General features: G+C 36.9%; 4 protein-coding genes across 4 annotated transcripts; 1 reads left to right on the top strand and 3 right to left on the bottom strand.

The window, feature by feature from the left end:
* Window positions 1-289: 289 nt before the first annotated feature.
* CTAM01_12489 (acyltransferase) lies at window positions 290-2432 on the bottom strand (the record flags this gene model as incomplete). Its single annotated transcript, XM_060528495.1, has 2 exons — window positions 290-2150; window positions 2212-2432. The coding sequence occupies 2 exons, from the start codon at window positions 2430-2432 to the stop codon at window positions 290-292; spliced, it is 2082 nt and encodes a 693-aa protein (XP_060376884.1).
* A 911-nt stretch (window positions 2433-3343) lies between these two features.
* On the top strand, window positions 3344-4690 carry CTAM01_12488 (glycosyltransferase sugar-binding region containing DXD domain-containing protein; the record flags this gene model as incomplete). The annotated part of the gene is made up of 1 exon (XM_060528494.1): window positions 3344-4690. The coding sequence occupies one exon, from the start codon at window positions 3344-3346 to the stop codon at window positions 4688-4690; it is 1347 nt and encodes a 448-aa protein (XP_060376883.1).
* Window positions 4691-12898: 8208 nt separating this feature from the next.
* Window positions 12899-14205, bottom strand: CTAM01_12487 (pectate lyase; the record flags this gene model as incomplete). Its single annotated transcript, XM_060528493.1, has 6 exons — window positions 12899-13166; window positions 13246-13422; window positions 13473-13591; window positions 13657-13763; window positions 13822-14000; window positions 14054-14205. 6 exons carry the CDS (start codon window positions 14203-14205, stop codon window positions 12899-12901), a joined length of 1002 nt encoding a protein of 333 aa, XP_060376882.1.
* Window positions 14206-16004: 1799 nt separating this feature from the next.
* Window positions 16005-17057, bottom strand: CTAM01_12486 (aristolochene synthase; the record flags this gene model as incomplete). The annotated part of the gene is made up of 3 exons (XM_060528492.1): window positions 16005-16422; window positions 16474-16747; window positions 16808-17057. The coding sequence occupies 3 exons, from the start codon at window positions 17055-17057 to the stop codon at window positions 16005-16007; spliced, it is 942 nt and encodes a 313-aa protein (XP_060376881.1).
* Between the last annotated feature and the right edge of the window lie 26 nt (window positions 17058-17083).

Below are 17083 nucleotides of genomic sequence, written 5' to 3'. Positions count from 1 at the left end.
TGACGGCCCGCGTGGCAAGTCTATCGTCGCTGCATACTAGACGGGCTCTAGAGTTCAACTAGAATAGGCTCAGGTCCATGGTTCTGGATAGCAGCCAATCCGATTGCACCGTGACATCGAGCACCTCGTTTGTCTGAGCGTCTTCGTCTAGTCTTGCGTGGTGGAACAGTGTTGTCAATTGATCAATTATAAGTGGTTTACACTAATCATTACTTCGTGCTAGATGCCGTAAATGTCTCGGCAGTCCCGAAATACATGTGCCCGAACGCCAAATCCCCCTCAGCCTATCTCAAGCCTTTGCTGGCGCTGTTGGCAGTGTTTTCCGGTAGAGCCACTGAGCAATTTTCACACTAGGCTCATCAATGAACCTCGTGACAATCTCAGCGATCCAAAGAGTGACCGGAAGAAGTATCACATGAGGAATGAGGAAGGCCGGTTCCAAGCCGAGGGGCCCAACCTTGGGTAACGGAAACCTGTCGACTAGGTGCGCGAGATGTTGTCGCTCCGTCTCTTTGTGGTACCCGACGGCTGTGTAGAGTCGATCGCCCAGAGTTCCCAAAACGGGTCCGTGGACCAAGTAGAGGGCAAAGGAGATTCGTCCTAGATACTGACAGAAGCGTGTCTCGAAGAATCTCTTCAGCCACCAGATACGTGGAACCGCAGATACCAGCATTGTGGCTGCCCAGAAGAGGTAAAACCACTTGTAATCGAAGACGGCTTGAGGTTTGAGAAACGACAAATAGTACCACCCGCGGTTCTCTCGCATTTTCATGACGTCTCCGGTGTAAGATGGGATACCACCGAGATACATCGAGACGGCGAAGAGGTGGTAGTAAATGAAAATTTTGGCGGGTTCCAGTCGCTTAAAGAAGTTGGGGAGATCGTTCTTCTTCGCCAGGAGGTCGAGGTCGCAGAGCATCATGCCCATGACAAACATGGCTCCGTACCATCCGTCGGCGATGTACATGAAGTAAAAAGCCAGACCAGCCTCACACCAGAGTCGAGCGTTTCTGGTACACCTGGAAAATGCGACCAGAGACGTGTAGACGATGACCGAGCCCTTCATTTCAACAGGGATGGACCAAAGGTGTGGATTCCAACTGAAGAAAGGACCGCCTCCAGTGGTGAAGACGAAGCTAAAGTTCTTCAGCTCGCAATAGTAGAGCCAGACGTCATCTCTCCAAGTTGGCGCACGCTCAATATTGTCGACCCAGATATTGAACATGTGGAGGAATGTCATGTAGAAGAAAGTTGTCGCCGCCAATGGGATATAAAGTCTTAGCCATCGCCTGAATAAGGCTGATCCGACATTTTCTGCGAATTTTCCGTGGTCTCCGGACTGGATCAAGCTCAGAGGTTTAGCGGAGAGGACGTAGCCGGATATGACGAAGAAGACTGATACTGAGAAGTGGCCTCCAGTAAATAAGTGGCGGATTCCAGGAAAGGCAATAAAGTGATATTTGTTTTCGTATCCAAAGGCGTTTTCAAAGATTCTGTTTTGGACGTGAGGTTCATGAGCCCATAATTGATTGTGGTGCCAGTACACCAAGAAGGCAGCGAAACCTCGCAAGCCGTCAAGGTATGCTGTGGGCCGCAGCTTCTCTGGATTTTTGGTGTCTTTGATGGGCCAGAAGAAGGTGCTCAGACTGGAGATATTCAGTCGAGATGGCCGCCTAATTCGTACGAGGGAAGCAGGCTTCCAGTCGCTTTCATCTGCGAGCCATTTGGACTTGTCGCACCAGGTAGGCTTAACTTCATCCCACTCGTGGCTGTCGAGAATGCCTTCGTTTCGTGGAGGCATCTTCAGGCTGTTGAAGACTTTGCTGAAGACAATGAATCGTGTAAGAAGGAGTCTTTTCAGCCTCAAGCTGACACTTGATGCGTGCTTACGGTCGAGGACGGCCGCCGGGTGTCCTCGCTTGCGTGATGCTGCAGGAAGAGGTGTTCTCGACCCTTGCCTCTCCGGAAATTTTGATGATTTGGGAAAAGAGGCACGGGTTCTTTTCAGTATCAACGAATCCTGCACGGGCTCGTCGGCAGTCGTCAGCCAGGAGGTTGCTCCTTGAGTCCTGGGGCGGGTGTAGTCCGGCTTGGCGTTGATCGACTGAACCTTGCGTTGCCTTCTCCGCGCAAAGTCAAAGGCCCATAGACTTAGTTCGTGTCAACAAGGCGTTCATCCAGAGTTTCACAAGCCAGGAAAAGAGGAATAACCAGCTGAACCTGACAAAGATTCCTCGGTCGAGCCAAGACAGCATGCGGGGTGGCGCTGTAAGTCCAGGATCAGAGGTCCACAATCCTTCCGGGGGCTCCTGGTTCGATATGCGGGGGATAGACCGGGGTAGAATGCGGAGAGCCAGGCTAAGACTCCAAAGTCCAACAACGAAATGATCAAAGTTAAGCGGCGTAGGAGCGATATCACTCATCTCCCTCATCGTGACGCATCTCCTCCTTCGTTGGTTGCAATCAAACCGGGCGTCCCTGGCAGCTATCACAAGCGGCGTAGTATTCAGTCGGCCTAGCTTGGGATTATCATCCGATACACAAACCGCTCCTCCGACTCGAGCACTCGGCCGGTTGAGCAATGGAGAGGGCAAGAATCCCCTCGTGAAATTTGCATTATCCACCTGCAAGCCCACCTGATTTGGAAGGTTCCACCGCCTTTGCCTCCCCTGACTATCAGAGCCGTTGGTGCCGGTGGCCAGGATCGGCCCAATGGACGCTCGAACAAGCTCAACGTCCCGGCGCTATTATGGCGCAAAATGCGACCAGCTGCAATGAGTGGTCCTCATCACATCCCCGCTGGCCTGAATGGCTTCGATCCTCCAGCTGTCTGACTCTTTGGTAGTGTAAGATGGTGGCTTGCTCGCTGCTATCCGGCCGCACGAATGAGGATAGGAACCGTTGAGCTCATGTTCCAGCCTTGCTCGTATCGAAGGACAGTGAGAGCAGCCACTCACACACACGGAAGGTCCCAAACTTAATTAGATAACAGAGGCAAGGCAGTGGCGTCAGTAAGGCACAGACGGGATGAACACGATGCGACTTTACTTTTGGTGACCTCGGCGTTTTCCCTTCTTTACCCTGGCACCCGGCTCGTGACAATGATGCGCAACTGATAGGCGAGGAGAGTGGGGGAATGGACCGGAACAACTGTAGGGAAATCCCCGCCTCGGCGATGAGGATACTCTGGGGTTGTGTGCCTGCATGGAGAAAGCTCCTCAAATTTCGACATGCATCCCACTCGTCTTGCTTGTTCTTATGCTCGTCGCATCTTTGTCAAAGCTTGGTTCAAAAGCTTCTTCGGTCGAACACCTCCACTTCTCTCTGGACGACTTCGGACAACATGTCTTCACCCATCATGAGTCCATTGAGTCCATTGAGCCCTACGGGCTCGACCAAGGCAAACTTGTTCAGAAACAGAGTCCCGACACAACTCAGGAGATGTCTGCCTTTGTACATTGCTTGTGTATGCATAATTCTACTCGTTCTCAACATCGACTTGTTCGGGTCGATGCCCAAACCTGTCCACCTCTCCAAGCGCGGTGGTCGCCACGCAACAGCAAGCACTCGTGGATTCCCTAAGAAAATATGGCAGAGTTGGAAGGTTGCGCCCTTCTCATTCGAAGCCGAACAGATTCTCACTGCACGGACTTGGACGGACAAGAACCCTGGGTACCGGTATGAAGTCCTAACCGACAACAACGACATGGAGTATGTCGAAGAGCACTACGGCCCTGACGGATTCGATCGCCCGGATATCGTCGACATGTATCGCAACGTTAATGCCACCATCATCAAGGCGGATTTGCTCCGCTACATGATCATGTACGCCGAGGGAGGAGTGTACGCCGATATTGATGTCGAGGATCTCCGACCTGTCAGCCGATGGATCCCGGAAAGATACAAAGAGGCCGACCTCGATCTCGTCATTGGCGTCGAGATTGACCAACCGAACTTCAAGGACCATCCCATTCTCGGCAAGAAGTCCATGTCCTTCTGTCAATGGACATTCATGTCGCGACCTGGTCACCCCGTCATGCTGAAGCTTGTTGAGAATATTATGGCATGGCTTACTGAGGTCTCCAAGAACCAACGTGTGCCCATCTCAGCAATCAAGCTTGACTTTGACGAGGTTATCAGCGGTACCGGTCCCTCGGCCTTCACCAAAGCCGTCCTGGAAGTTATGAGTGCGCGTTCTCGATCCGGGCCAGTTACTTGGGACACATTCCACGACATTGACGAGTCAAAAGTTGTCAGCAACATCCTCGTTCGCGATGTCGAGTCCTTTGCCGCCGGCCAGGGACACTCGGATTCTGGGAACCATAACTCCAGGGGCGCTCTTGTCAAGCACCACTACCACGCCTCCAACTGGCCGAGTCGTCACCCCCGCTTCAGGCATCCTATCTTCGGCGAGGTAGAGAGATGCAACTGGAACATTGAGTGCGTCATCAAGTGGGACCAGGACATCGCCGCCTTCAACTCTCTCTCCCCCGAGGAACAAAAGCAAAAGGTCGAGGAGCATGAGAACCTTCAGAAACTTCAGGCACAACAGAACCAGCAAAAGCTGGAACAACAAATTGCCGCTGAACAAAAGGCTGCCGAGCAGCCTTTGATGTTCCCGCCGCCTCAACAGCCTCTTCAAATACCTCCTGTAGATCCTGCACAACAAGAGGAGCTGAAGATGGTATGAAGGGGCCCAATTCACAGACCCGAAAGTCTGCAAACTATCCTCACGGCGCCGTCGCCTCGACGGTTAAGATCGCCGCGTCGCTAGCAAGAATAATGACGCGCAAGATCGATTCGCGCGCTCGAAAAGCAATGCGACAAACACGAAGCATTACGAGTCAAGAGTGCGAGATATGGTTATGAACTTGAATTTTCCCCGGTAGTCAGCCGGAAGAGCTGCGCGGGATATAGTACATGACGTGTGGAATTGGGTGGCAATTGCATAATAATCCTCTTATATCTACAGGTTGAGCATTTGGACTCAACCTGGATGCTAGGGTTCAGGACTGTTGGTATCCCTATTACAGGGTAGCTAGTTCGAACCGTGGGTTAACGAAGAGATTAATTAAACTATATAAATTTCTACGTAGGTATAAAAAAGAGGTTCTAACTATAAGTTATACTAATTATAATAATCGTAAATAAGGCCCCTAATTAGCCCTTATATAGTTAGCTATATATTATAATCGAATTAGATTTTTAATTTAATACTAACTTTCTCTTTTTTTTATTAATTTACTTATTATAATTAGAAATATAATTCGATCTTAGGCCCGTTTATTAAGTCGTTTCCTTTTTATTTTTTTTTTTATTTTTTTATATAACCTATCCCTCTATTTATATATTAACTTTTTTATTATTTATAAATTATTCTAACCCCTTATTAAGTACTATTTTTATAAAAATATTAGCGAGGTTATTATTTTTATTAATTTAACGTATTTTAAAAATCTCGCGTCTTTTATATAATTACCTAAGGGCTATAATATTAATTATAAGCCTTTTTTTTATTATTATTTTTAATTTAACGAAGTATTTATATAGCGAATAAGAATTAGTATAAATAACTATTAGGATTAATAAAAAGTTAAGTTAATTAGTAATCCTTTTTAGTATTATTAAAATTATATAAGTAAAGTTAACGCTATTAATTATATTATAAATTTTTAATATTAAGATACTTTTTATTACTTGATTATTTTTAATTAATAAGTAGTAAATTATATTATTATATATAGTAAATTCGCTCTTATTTATACTCTTATTAACTAAGATAATAATATATCCTAATTACAAAATAAGGTCGTTATTATTTATAAATAACTTATTAATAAAAACGTAGAGTTTATTAATAACGAGGTTAATTAGGTAATAAACGAGGCCTCGATCGAAATTTGTTTATTATTATTTAAGTTACTTATTAAGTACTTTAATATTTCCTTCGTTTAGTTTTATAATTTATACTATTTTAATATAATTAAAAGTTATTTTAAGTTAATATATATTTATAATATATACCCCTTGCGCAAGCTTAGCCTTATATTACTTTTTAATATTAATTACGTTAGGGTTAACGAGGGTAATTTTCTTACCCTACCTCTTTTATTAAAAAATAACGGTTTCTTTTTTAATTATAAGAATTCTATTATTAAATACTAATAAGTTATTTATTATAAAAACCTCTTTTAGCTTTATTATAAAGCCCGTTTTTTAAAGCTTTTTATTTTTTTTTTATAAAATTAATATTAAATAAGCTTAATATATTATTAGTTTATATTTTAATAATTCTAAATTATTCGCTTTTTTATTTAGAAATTAGTAAGTACGGGTTATATATAAATATAATTATTAATAATTAATTAATATAAAAATCGTAGTATATAACTTATTAATAAGTACCCGATTTTACGAGCTTATATAATAGTTTAAGTACTTTAATAATTATACTTTTTAAGTACTTACTAGCTATTTCTTTTAATAAATAGGCTAGGATTTTTTTTATAAGCCCTATAGCCGATTAAGTATAGGCCTAAATAATATTACGGCTTTAAATTTCGTATCCCTTTTTTTATAATAATATTATTAGTACTATTATTAATTATTAGTTATAGCACTATATTATAGGTAATTAAGTAAATAGCGTTACCTTTTTAACGTTACTATACCCCTAAATTATATACTTAGATTTCTTATATAGTTAGGGTATTCTTTTTTTCTTAATTTTATATACTATTCGTAATTTAAATATATAAAGACTTTTATATTTCTCGGGGTTATAGAAAATAAATCGATAGACCCTTTAATTATATAGAGTATTTATTTTAATAAGATCTAATTCTTTATATAGCTTTTTAATAATTATAATAATACTTTTTTTACGTAGTTTAACTACTAGTTCGAAATCGGCTTTCTTTTTTATTATATAAAAAGTATTAATTACTTTATTATTAGTAATAAATTATTATATTAGGGCTTACTATTATAGTTCTTTATAACGTCTCGCTAGTAATATTAGTACTTTTTTAATAATTTCCTTTTTTTTATTATTTATTAATATTATTACGACGATTTCGTTAAGGATAATTTCTTATACCTCTATTACTAATTATATAGTTTCCCCTAGCTTTTTTTTTTTTATAAGCTAAAAATTATTTTAATAGGATTTATATAATATAGTTTAATTACGGTAATTAATACTTTAAATAGCTAGTTACGATTTCTTATGATTATATAAGAACGTTTATTAATAAAAATTAATTTATATAGCCTAGCCTATTACTAAGTAATTTCGTACTAAACTTATATATTTAAATTTAGGGATATATTTAAATTAGCCCCTATATTAGGCCTATTATACGTAATAATTACCTCGTTAATTTATTTTTTATACTTACCTCGCGTAATATTTATATTATTTTTTTAATTACTTAGGCTCGTTAGTTTATATTTAGTAATAATAATAAGGCTAAAGTCGTTCTTAAGTATATTCTAAATACTAATAATATTAATATAAAATCGTTAGGTCTTATAGTATCGTTATAGTATTTAAGTACTATTTAGAGGTATTTATTATTAATAAAATCGGGATTTTTCTTTTTAATAATCCTAAATACTCTTTTTAATTACTAATATACCCTTTTTATTTTTTTAATATTATAATACGCTTTTATAAGTATAATTTTTAATTATATACTATAGGCTATTATATTTTTTTTAAATTTTATTAATTTAAAACTCGTTCTAGCGTCGGTTTTAATACTATTTAATAGTTTTTAATATATATTAATCTAGCTTTTTTATAGGGCTACTTATACTATTTTTACTTATAAATCCTAGAGGAATTACCTTATTTAAAATAATATAGCCTCGTTAATTATATATAGGACCGGTTAACTATTTAAATAGAAAATATTAACGACGATTTTTTAATTAAAGTTAAGCTTATTACGCAATTTAAATTTAAATTTACGTAAGCTCTGTGCATTTATTTAGTATTAATAATATATTTTTATTAACTACTTTAGCGCCCCTATTTTAATATTCTTATTACTTAATTATTTTAAAAAGTTATATAGCTTCGTAATTAATAAGTACCTAAATCTTTAGTATAGTTATTAAAGCTCATTTTTTATTAAGTAATTAATTAACTTTATATTATTAATAAGCTTTATAAACGCGTACCCCTATTATTATTTAACTATTTCGAAGTACTTATTACTAAAGATTCTATTTTTTATATTATTAAATATAATACCTAGTTAATTTATATTTTTTAAATATAAGAGAAATAGGGTATTAACGGGTAGAATATAAAAAGTTATTATTCCGAAGTATATTTTTATTTTTATTATACCTAGGGTAACGATTTCTTTATTTAGGCCGAAGCTAATTTTTATAATACCCGCTATTAATATATTAAGTATTATTAATACAATTTTTTATAATACTTAGAATTACCCCTTTCTTCTTATTAACTATTATAATATTTTAGTATTTAGGATAATTTTATAAAAATTATTTAGGCCGTATTTTTCGCTCGTATAAAATACTTATATAAGCTTAGTATTCGAATAATCTAAGTAATATAAAAAAAACCCCTCTAGCTATTCTTAGAATTATTTAATACTATCTTTCTTTTTTAATATTAATAAAAATAGTATCTTCTCCCTAAGTATTAAAAAAATAGAATTTTATATTATTAAATTCGTCCTTTTATTTACTTCTATATTTATTATTTAAGGGACCTTCCCTTACTATTCGTAAATAAAAGCCTATTTATTAAAAGCTTTTACTACTTTTTATTTATTTAACTTTGTATATTCTTTAAAAACTAATAATATAAAAAATAAGTAGTTAATATTATTAATTTTATTATAATTTAATTTATTAATATAGGGGGTAAGATCTTCTTTATTTTTTAAATTTTTTAAGGGGAGCGGATATTCTAAGCTACTATTTAGTTACTATTACTAAGTTCTATACCCCTAGATTTACTTTTATATATAATAAAAAATTAACTAAACTAATAAGAGCTAGTTTTATTATTTATTACCCTCGACTTTTTATATTATTTATATAATTTAATACGCTATTCTTTAAAATAATTACTTAATTAATATTTTTTTCTTTTTATAACTAAAGTATTATTTTGTTTATTACCCTATTTATAAGTTAAATCTTTACTTATTTAACGAATTTAAGCTTTTTTATTACCAATTACTATACTTAGTTTCTTTTTTTTTTTTTTATACGTTTAGTCGATTTAATATTATTAATAAGGGCCGTCGTACTTTTAAAAATAAGTTTAGTATAGTATTTTTACTTTAATATTAAAACTAAATCTTAGCTTTAAATAAAACGTCTCGTAATTTTTAAACGCCTAGTATAAAGTTATTTTTATTTTTAGTATATACTAAATTATAATATAAAAATATTTAACTTTTTACTTATTAATCCTCTTATTTAGCTAGGTTTTTATTAGCTTATTAATTCGATTAATAAGCTCTTTTAAAATTTCTATTTATAATTTTCCTTTTATTATTCTAACTATAAATATAAAAAAAATTATTTATAACTTAAATAGGAGCTCTAGATTCTTATTATAAGTTTCGAAGCGGCTTTAAATTACGTTAATAATACTAAAAAAGTCGTTTTAATTAAAATTATATACCGCTTTATAATAATAATTAAAAGCTTTATTTATTAATACGATATTAATTATTAAATAATATTAATATTCCCTAATCCTAACTTTTTTATAATAATTATAAAATATTATTAGGGTTTTTTATAAAACCTTATATTTTCCCCTAAAATATAATTTTTTTTTTAAAAAAATCTTTTTAAAATCTATAAATTACCTCGTATTTATTACTATATTTTTAGTATTTATATACGATTCTTATGTTATTATATACTATTAGTAACTTTAAATTATCTATTTCCTTTTTTATTAACTAATTAATACCGAATTTTATATTAATAATAACGACGAGCTATAGATCGAAATAAGTAGAATTATTAATTATTATACGTTTAGTACGATATTTTATTTCTATATATCCTTTTATAATAATAAATTATTATTAATAATTATAAAAAAGAAATTTAGGTTATTTACCTTTTTTAAAAATTTATTAAAACGATTATACGCTCTATTAACTTATACTTAGTTCTATAGTATAAATTCCTCTTTTATAATCGTTATTACTAAAATTTTATATAGTTCTCATAATTATAATTACGCTAATAATACCCCTCGTTTATAAAAGAATTTATTAATTACTTTCGTAATTCTTAAGCTTATACTTATAAACTATTTATTTAGTTAATAACTAAGGTTATTTATAATTTTATAAAATAAGGGTTACCCCTATAGCCCCTTTTTTTTATAAACCTTAGTTAAATAGATTAATACTACGTTAATTTACTTATTATTAAGCTAATCCGTAATTTTATATATCTATATCCCCTAATAATTTAAGTTAATATTTACTTATTTATAAAGGATTAGGATTTTATTTAAAATCGGGGTTTTTTTTTTTTTTTTTTACTTTAACTTACTAAGGGTCGTGTTTTAGCTTATACTCGTATTAATAATTACTAACGTATTTAATTTTAATAAAGATATATTTAATTTATATATTAACTATAATAAATCCGTACTTTCGCTACTTAATAAATTTATCGGGGTCTAAGTAATTTTTATTTCTTTTTACTATTTTATTATTATTCTCGTTTTTATTATTTTTAGCAATTACTATTACCTTTTTAAATTACTAATTATTATACTTATTAAGATCCTCTTTTTTATTTAATATAAAAAAGTAAGCTTTAGTAGCTCCTTTTTTAATAATAATAATAAACGTTTATATTACTATAAAAAGACGTAATAATTAGTCTCGGGATTTTTATTAATTATTAATTCCTATTATTTTTTATATTTTTAACTTCTTAAGCCTCGTACTTTTTATAATTTCTAAATTACTTTTTTTTTTAACTTATTTCTTTTAAAATAGTATTTTAAAAAAATAGTTAAAAATAAAAACTAAATAGCTTATAGAGGAGCTAAATAGGTTATTAAGAGCTAAATAGGTTATTAAGTATAGTTAGCGAAGTTAAGCTCTTTTTTTTATAAAATTAAGGATTTAAAAAACTTATTAAAAATACTTACTACTTCGTTACTTATACTAAGTAAGGTTAATTATTTTAAAGGTCTTTTTTTTTATAGTTTCTTAATACCCTATTTTATATTTTTTTAAGTAGTTTTTTTTATAACTTAATTATTATTAAGTAATTATTACTTATTAATAATCCTTTTTATTACTTAGTTAATTTTTCGAAATTAGTAATTTTATATTAAGAACTTAGTATAAAAAAAGAGCTTTTTAGTAGCTTTTTAAAAGATTTTTTTTTTTTTTTTTAGAGCCGTATTTTTTTAGCTTTTTTTTAAACTAATTATAATTTTAATAAGAGGTTATAAAACTACTTTAGGGTAGCTACTTTTTTTTAAGTTAATTTTTAAAATCTATAATACTTTTAACTTAATATTATTAAGATTTTTAAATTTTCTCTTCCTTTATTAAACCGTTTTTTATATTATATTTTTAAGTAATATTTAAGGGGTAGTTAAGGGGGTTATAAAAAGATTGTTTAAATTATAAATTTCGAGGTTATATTTATAAAATCTTCGTAATATTAAGCTTTTTTATATATTATAAATTTCTTAACTTAATAACTCTTATATAGGTTTTTATTATACTTATTAAAAATATTTATATTTAAAAATCTTTTTCTTTAATTACATAGTACTTTTTTATATTATATTATTAAGCTTATTTATTACGCTAATTAATTAAATAAGTAGCTACTATATAAGTATTTTTTTTTATTAATTTAGCTAGTTAATTTTTAATTACGGGCCGGTTATAAAAAAGTTATTTAATAAAAAAGCTATTTAAAGTAATAATAAAAGACTAGTTATCTAAGTAGTTTTATTAATTAATATAATTTAATATAATAAACGTTAACTTTTTATAAATAATAAGGGGCTACGATTATTTAATTTTATATAGTATTTAAGAATTGCTTTTTTTTTTATTTATTTTTATAAAGTTAATTAGTACGAATTTCTTATCCTATATAATATTAAAAGGTCGTTCTTTTTATATAATAAAATACTTTACTGATTTACGATAATAGAATTTAATTATTAATTAGTATTAGTATTCTTATTATAGGGTAGCTAGTTCGAACTATAAGTTAATAAAAAGATTAATTAAACTATATAAATTTTTATATAAGTATAAAAAGGAGGTTCTAACTATAGGTTATATTAGTTATAATAATTATAAATAGGGTCCCTAATTGGCCCCTACGTAGTTAGCTATATACCGCGGTCGAATTGGACTTCTAATCTAATAAGGATATTATAGCTACTCGTATAATTAGATATATAAATAGCTGAGAGCGATATACATAAGACTAGGAACGAAGATACCCTTCACAACTCCTGTATATACCTTGGTAGCGCATTTTCAATACCGGCGGCATCTTTACACAATGCTATATGTTCTGACTTAGTTCAAATCAATGCTCCATTAGTTCGAAATCCCTCAAGCCGCATAGTGCTCTGCTTTGTATTATTGCTTTGGGCTGACAGCGCTTATCAGTTGGATGTTTAATCACAGCTGAACAAGCGTCTCTCAAAAAATGAAAATTCTGATTTCATGATATATACGATGAAGTTAATGCTATGTGCTTCCAAGCCCTCTCGCACCTCGATCCGGACTTGAACCCAAATTCGGGACGAATTATGTACAAATTTCGGGCTTCCATGACTTCAAAGCCTCCACATGCCTCGATTACCCTTCTGAACCGCTACTTTAACTCTTTAGAAGGTAAGCTTCTGGCCAGCCTGTCCAGGGACGGTAGCAACGACATTGGCGGAACCGAGCAGGCTGTAGGAGTAAGGGGGAGAGTTGGCGTTCATGGTACCGACGGGGGCCAGGTTGGAAGCACCACCAAGATCGTTGTCAATAGCAACAGCGTATCCAACGATGTCGGAGTCCTGAGAGGTGATGGGAACAGTGACGTTCTTGAAGACGTTGCTCTGAATCAGGACCTGGGCATTTTGGCGTGTATTAATTCCAGAGTTACCGCTAGACACGAGGGGTTAGTCATATTGATCTTTGTCTTGGGAGTAATAATGTAAACTTTAAACATTGACGAGGTACATACTTGAGGTAGTAGGAGTTGTAGACGTGGCCAGTACCGAAGCGCAGAGACGGGCCGCGAGAGCCGAAGTTAGCCCAGTAGTTGTTGGCGTAGGTGATGCGCAGGTGGCCGCTGTCCTCTGCACCGTTGTTCTCGCTGTGTCCGACCAAAGAAGTCTTCCAGTGGTCGTGGAAGTATGTGCTGATGAATGTCAGCAAGCATCCCTCACTCCGGCTGAGTAGAAGACCTACTAGGAAATGGTCATGTAGTCGGCAGCGTGGGAAGCATCCACGAGACCGTCATAGTAGTCCTTGTCAGATACAAGGGCCGAAGAGAACTCGCAGTGGTCGATCCAAACATTGATGCTTTCCTAAGGAGAAAAGATCCGTCAGGTTTGATGCTCGGCATTATAGCTCATCTAAGAAGGCTGCTCACCTCAATCTTCACGCCATCACCAGTTGAGGCAAGCACGTTGGTAGACTTGATGTTGCGGATAATTACGTTGGACATGCGGCGGACGTGCAGTCCAATGCCGTTGAATCCTGTAAGACGAGAAGGTAAGCCAGGGTGCGAGCAACATGAGGTATGAATGATTCTCACCTGCACCAGCAGATGCGCCAATGACGGACTTGTTGCTGCCGATGCGAACGTTGGCAGTGCCGCTGATGGTGCCCTTGACAACCACGATCCTTGCGGCGGTATCTTTCTCGTTGACAGCGGCAGTGAACTCGGCCAGGGTAGAGACGGTAGTGACCGTGCCACCGGATCCTCCTGAAGTTCTACAACACTATTAGCTCTGCTGCGTTTCAAGACCCCTCGCTATCAAACCTACCCGCCGTTCAGAGTGGCATAACCGAGAGTCGCCTTGTCTGAGATGGAGGCTCGCTTCACGAGGTGGGCCTTCTCCGCAGTGTAGTCGACGGTAGGGGTCGGAGTCGCAGCCGCAAGGGCGAAAAGCGTAGCCAAGGCGGACGTGATCTTCATCTTGCAAGTCCGTGTGCAACGATGATGATTAGAAGGGTATCAAGGGGAATTTCAGGGTCTGCCAACAGATATCGAGGTCGAGGGTAGAGGATGCCGAGCAATCCAGAACCCAGAAACCATGTTTCATTACCATCTCTTTATACAACATCTTCAAGCTTTCGATCGGATGCTTTTCCGTCAACGCAACAGGGATACTATGATCACGAGATGGTGCTGAGTCTCCACGGATTACGGTTTACGCTCACGAAATGCAGGCATAGCTTCAGGCAAGCCCTCGAAATCTGAGATTCAAGGTACGAGAAGGTAACATTGATGGACGGATTAGAAAACATGATCATTCCGCGAATGGCAGCGTGCTCCTGGTATGGAGCTCATCGACCCCTCGAGCTGGTCTCCCGCTAGCTCTCCAGCTGTCGTAGAGAGACCCCTGTTCCGTAGGCAAATTGCGAACCAGAAGTAGTGAGATTGCCCACGCTAACGCCATCGAACACAGGCGAATCACAAAAGAGGAGGCGCCGTCCAAAACAAGCTTGTTTACTAAGTTGAAGCTTTCCGTCCGCTAATGACTTCTTTATTCGGTGGGGAAACGTCTTGTGCCATGTAAAGTTGAGCCCTTGACTGCAGGACGGGGGGTGGGTGTCCGGGGTAAACATTTGGGAAATTTCCTCAAATCAGCATTTCGCCTTGGCCCAGCGTGCAGGTACCGGCAGCATCCGGGAACCAGACACTTACCGTCGAAGCCGTGGCATCTCATAGAGGAAACAGAGCACAGAATATGATTGGCGATTTCCAGGTGTTCATGCAAGGGCGGCAGTTTGAAGACGCGTCCATGCAGCTGAGGCCATTGTTTGGACGGAATTGACAAGTGGGAGTTTTTCCCGTGGTGAGAAGAGGTCTGCAAGTGAATAGGATAGAAACGAGGAACAGCACGAAATTTGAAGGACCGTTGTGCGACTGTGTGCAAAGATTCTACATTCTTCAACTTTATGCCTTCAATATGAGCCTGCCCTTGAAAGTAGTACGAAATATTCACTGCCAAGTAACAGCCGTTGCACAATAGAGCGTAAGGCAAGTTCGTTCCTCACTAGTCACAACGGGTACTTAGTACGTAATCTGACAGACATTCCCTTACAAGATGGTCGCATAATTCTTGTAAGCATATGCGGGTAACCTTGTACTTTCGCCTCCGCGCAGGTATGATGCCGGACATCCGAACACGAGCAGTAGGTTTATTCGGGTACAGATTGCCGAAATATCTCGGCTTCCAACCGTCTGGAACTAAGATTCCAGAAGGAATAAGATCGACAATACTTGAAGAGCCCCATCTAGCTGTTGAATTATCGGTTAGCGTAGTTGGAGTCTGCGACATGAACGACGTCGAATTTAACGGAACCTGACATATCTTGGCATCGCCAAGATGGGCTTGGCACGAAAGGTTACAGCCGGATGATAAAGCGAGCTGTTGCTGCTGGCGAACAATCTCTAGGGTGCTTCGACATCTACAGAATTTAGAAATAAATGACACACATAAGGCTTTCCAACGTTAAGGGTTCATTGAATCTTCTCCAAAAGTCTTGGGCTTTCTGCAAAAGCTAGCAGTTATGGAGACTAAGAATCACTACTTCAGACTTGACAGTCCTCCGAAGGCTTTGATTCGTGGAGAGACTTTATATGTATTGAACATCCGCTTCCGAACAGATTCTAGCCAGTGATAACACATTTCAAAGACATCGTGTATTGATACCTACGAAGTGCAAACTACCTTACCTAACTAGACAAATAGCAATCTCTGAATGGATCTACTTAAGATGAGGGGCGTTGTAGCGGTGCGTAGTTCGACTCCACAACTCATTACCACTCATCTGCAGTTCGATCCCCTCCATGTAGGTCTTCAGTGCATCAGAGCAGCCCTCCTGGAGCTTCTGCTGGACGATGGCATCGTGCTGTCTCTCCCACTCCCGAATCATGACCCAGCAGGTTCGCTTCGCGCCATCGTAGTCAAGGCCACTCTCATCAGCCAGAGTTTGTACAATGTTGCTGACGATGGAGCCCTCAGCCGCGATATCTTTGGAAGCTCGAAGCTCCTTATCCCAGCTCATGACATCGTTGATGACGGAGATGTGGTGCGTGTAGTTGAGTTCCAGATCAGCAACTGAGGCCAATTCTTCTTTGCTGAGGTAAATTGCATCCTGGAAGCGCTGAGTAGCTAGAAGCACGCTGCAGAAGGTCAGATGATCGAAGCTTGAAGTTTAACATGATGAGACTTACGCAGAAGCGACGTCGAGCTCTCGATACTTGAGATATTCTGCCACACTCTTCTTCGCCAGACGATCCTTGTCATTTTGCGACCGCCAAAAGTCGAAAGTAGGCTCTTCAATGTCATCCGAGAGCTTCTTGTCGATGGATCTCATATCTTCCCAGACATTCAAAACCATCTTCTCAATCGGCGAATCTTGGGCAGGCACCGTCTCGCCCTTAACGATAGAGATCAACCGCTCGTTGTAGGACGAGCCTTCCTTCAGTGAAAGATGCTCTAGCAAGTCTAAAGATCCAGAAGAGTCAGACCATACTCTTGACATGGGCACAAACAAGTCCCACTTACCATCAATAAGGAAGAGCATGACCATGAAGCGACAAGCTGCACCGACCCGGTCCTCGCGGGCCGTCGGGTACTGGCACAAGTGCCAAGTTGGCAGACCTTCAGCAACAAACTGGAGCTTGGTTCGCTCATCAGGGAAAGGCCAGTTGTCGAGGAAGTAGTTGTTGACCTCCATGGTGATCCTCAACCCAGATGGGTGAAGTCGTCCCACCATGTGGGAACGTGGAGGGTCATTGTTCTTGCGTCTAGCCATTGGGGCCTCTGTGATGGCCATATCAA

The sequence above is a fragment of the Colletotrichum tamarilloi genome (assembly GCF_030869305.1).
Source record: "Colletotrichum tamarilloi strain Tom-12 chromosome Unknown Scaffold_77.1, whole genome shotgun sequence".
NCBI lineage: Eukaryota > Fungi > Ascomycota > Sordariomycetes > Glomerellales > Glomerellaceae > Colletotrichum > Colletotrichum tamarilloi.
This window is presented reverse-complemented; position numbering and strand designations above follow the sequence as displayed.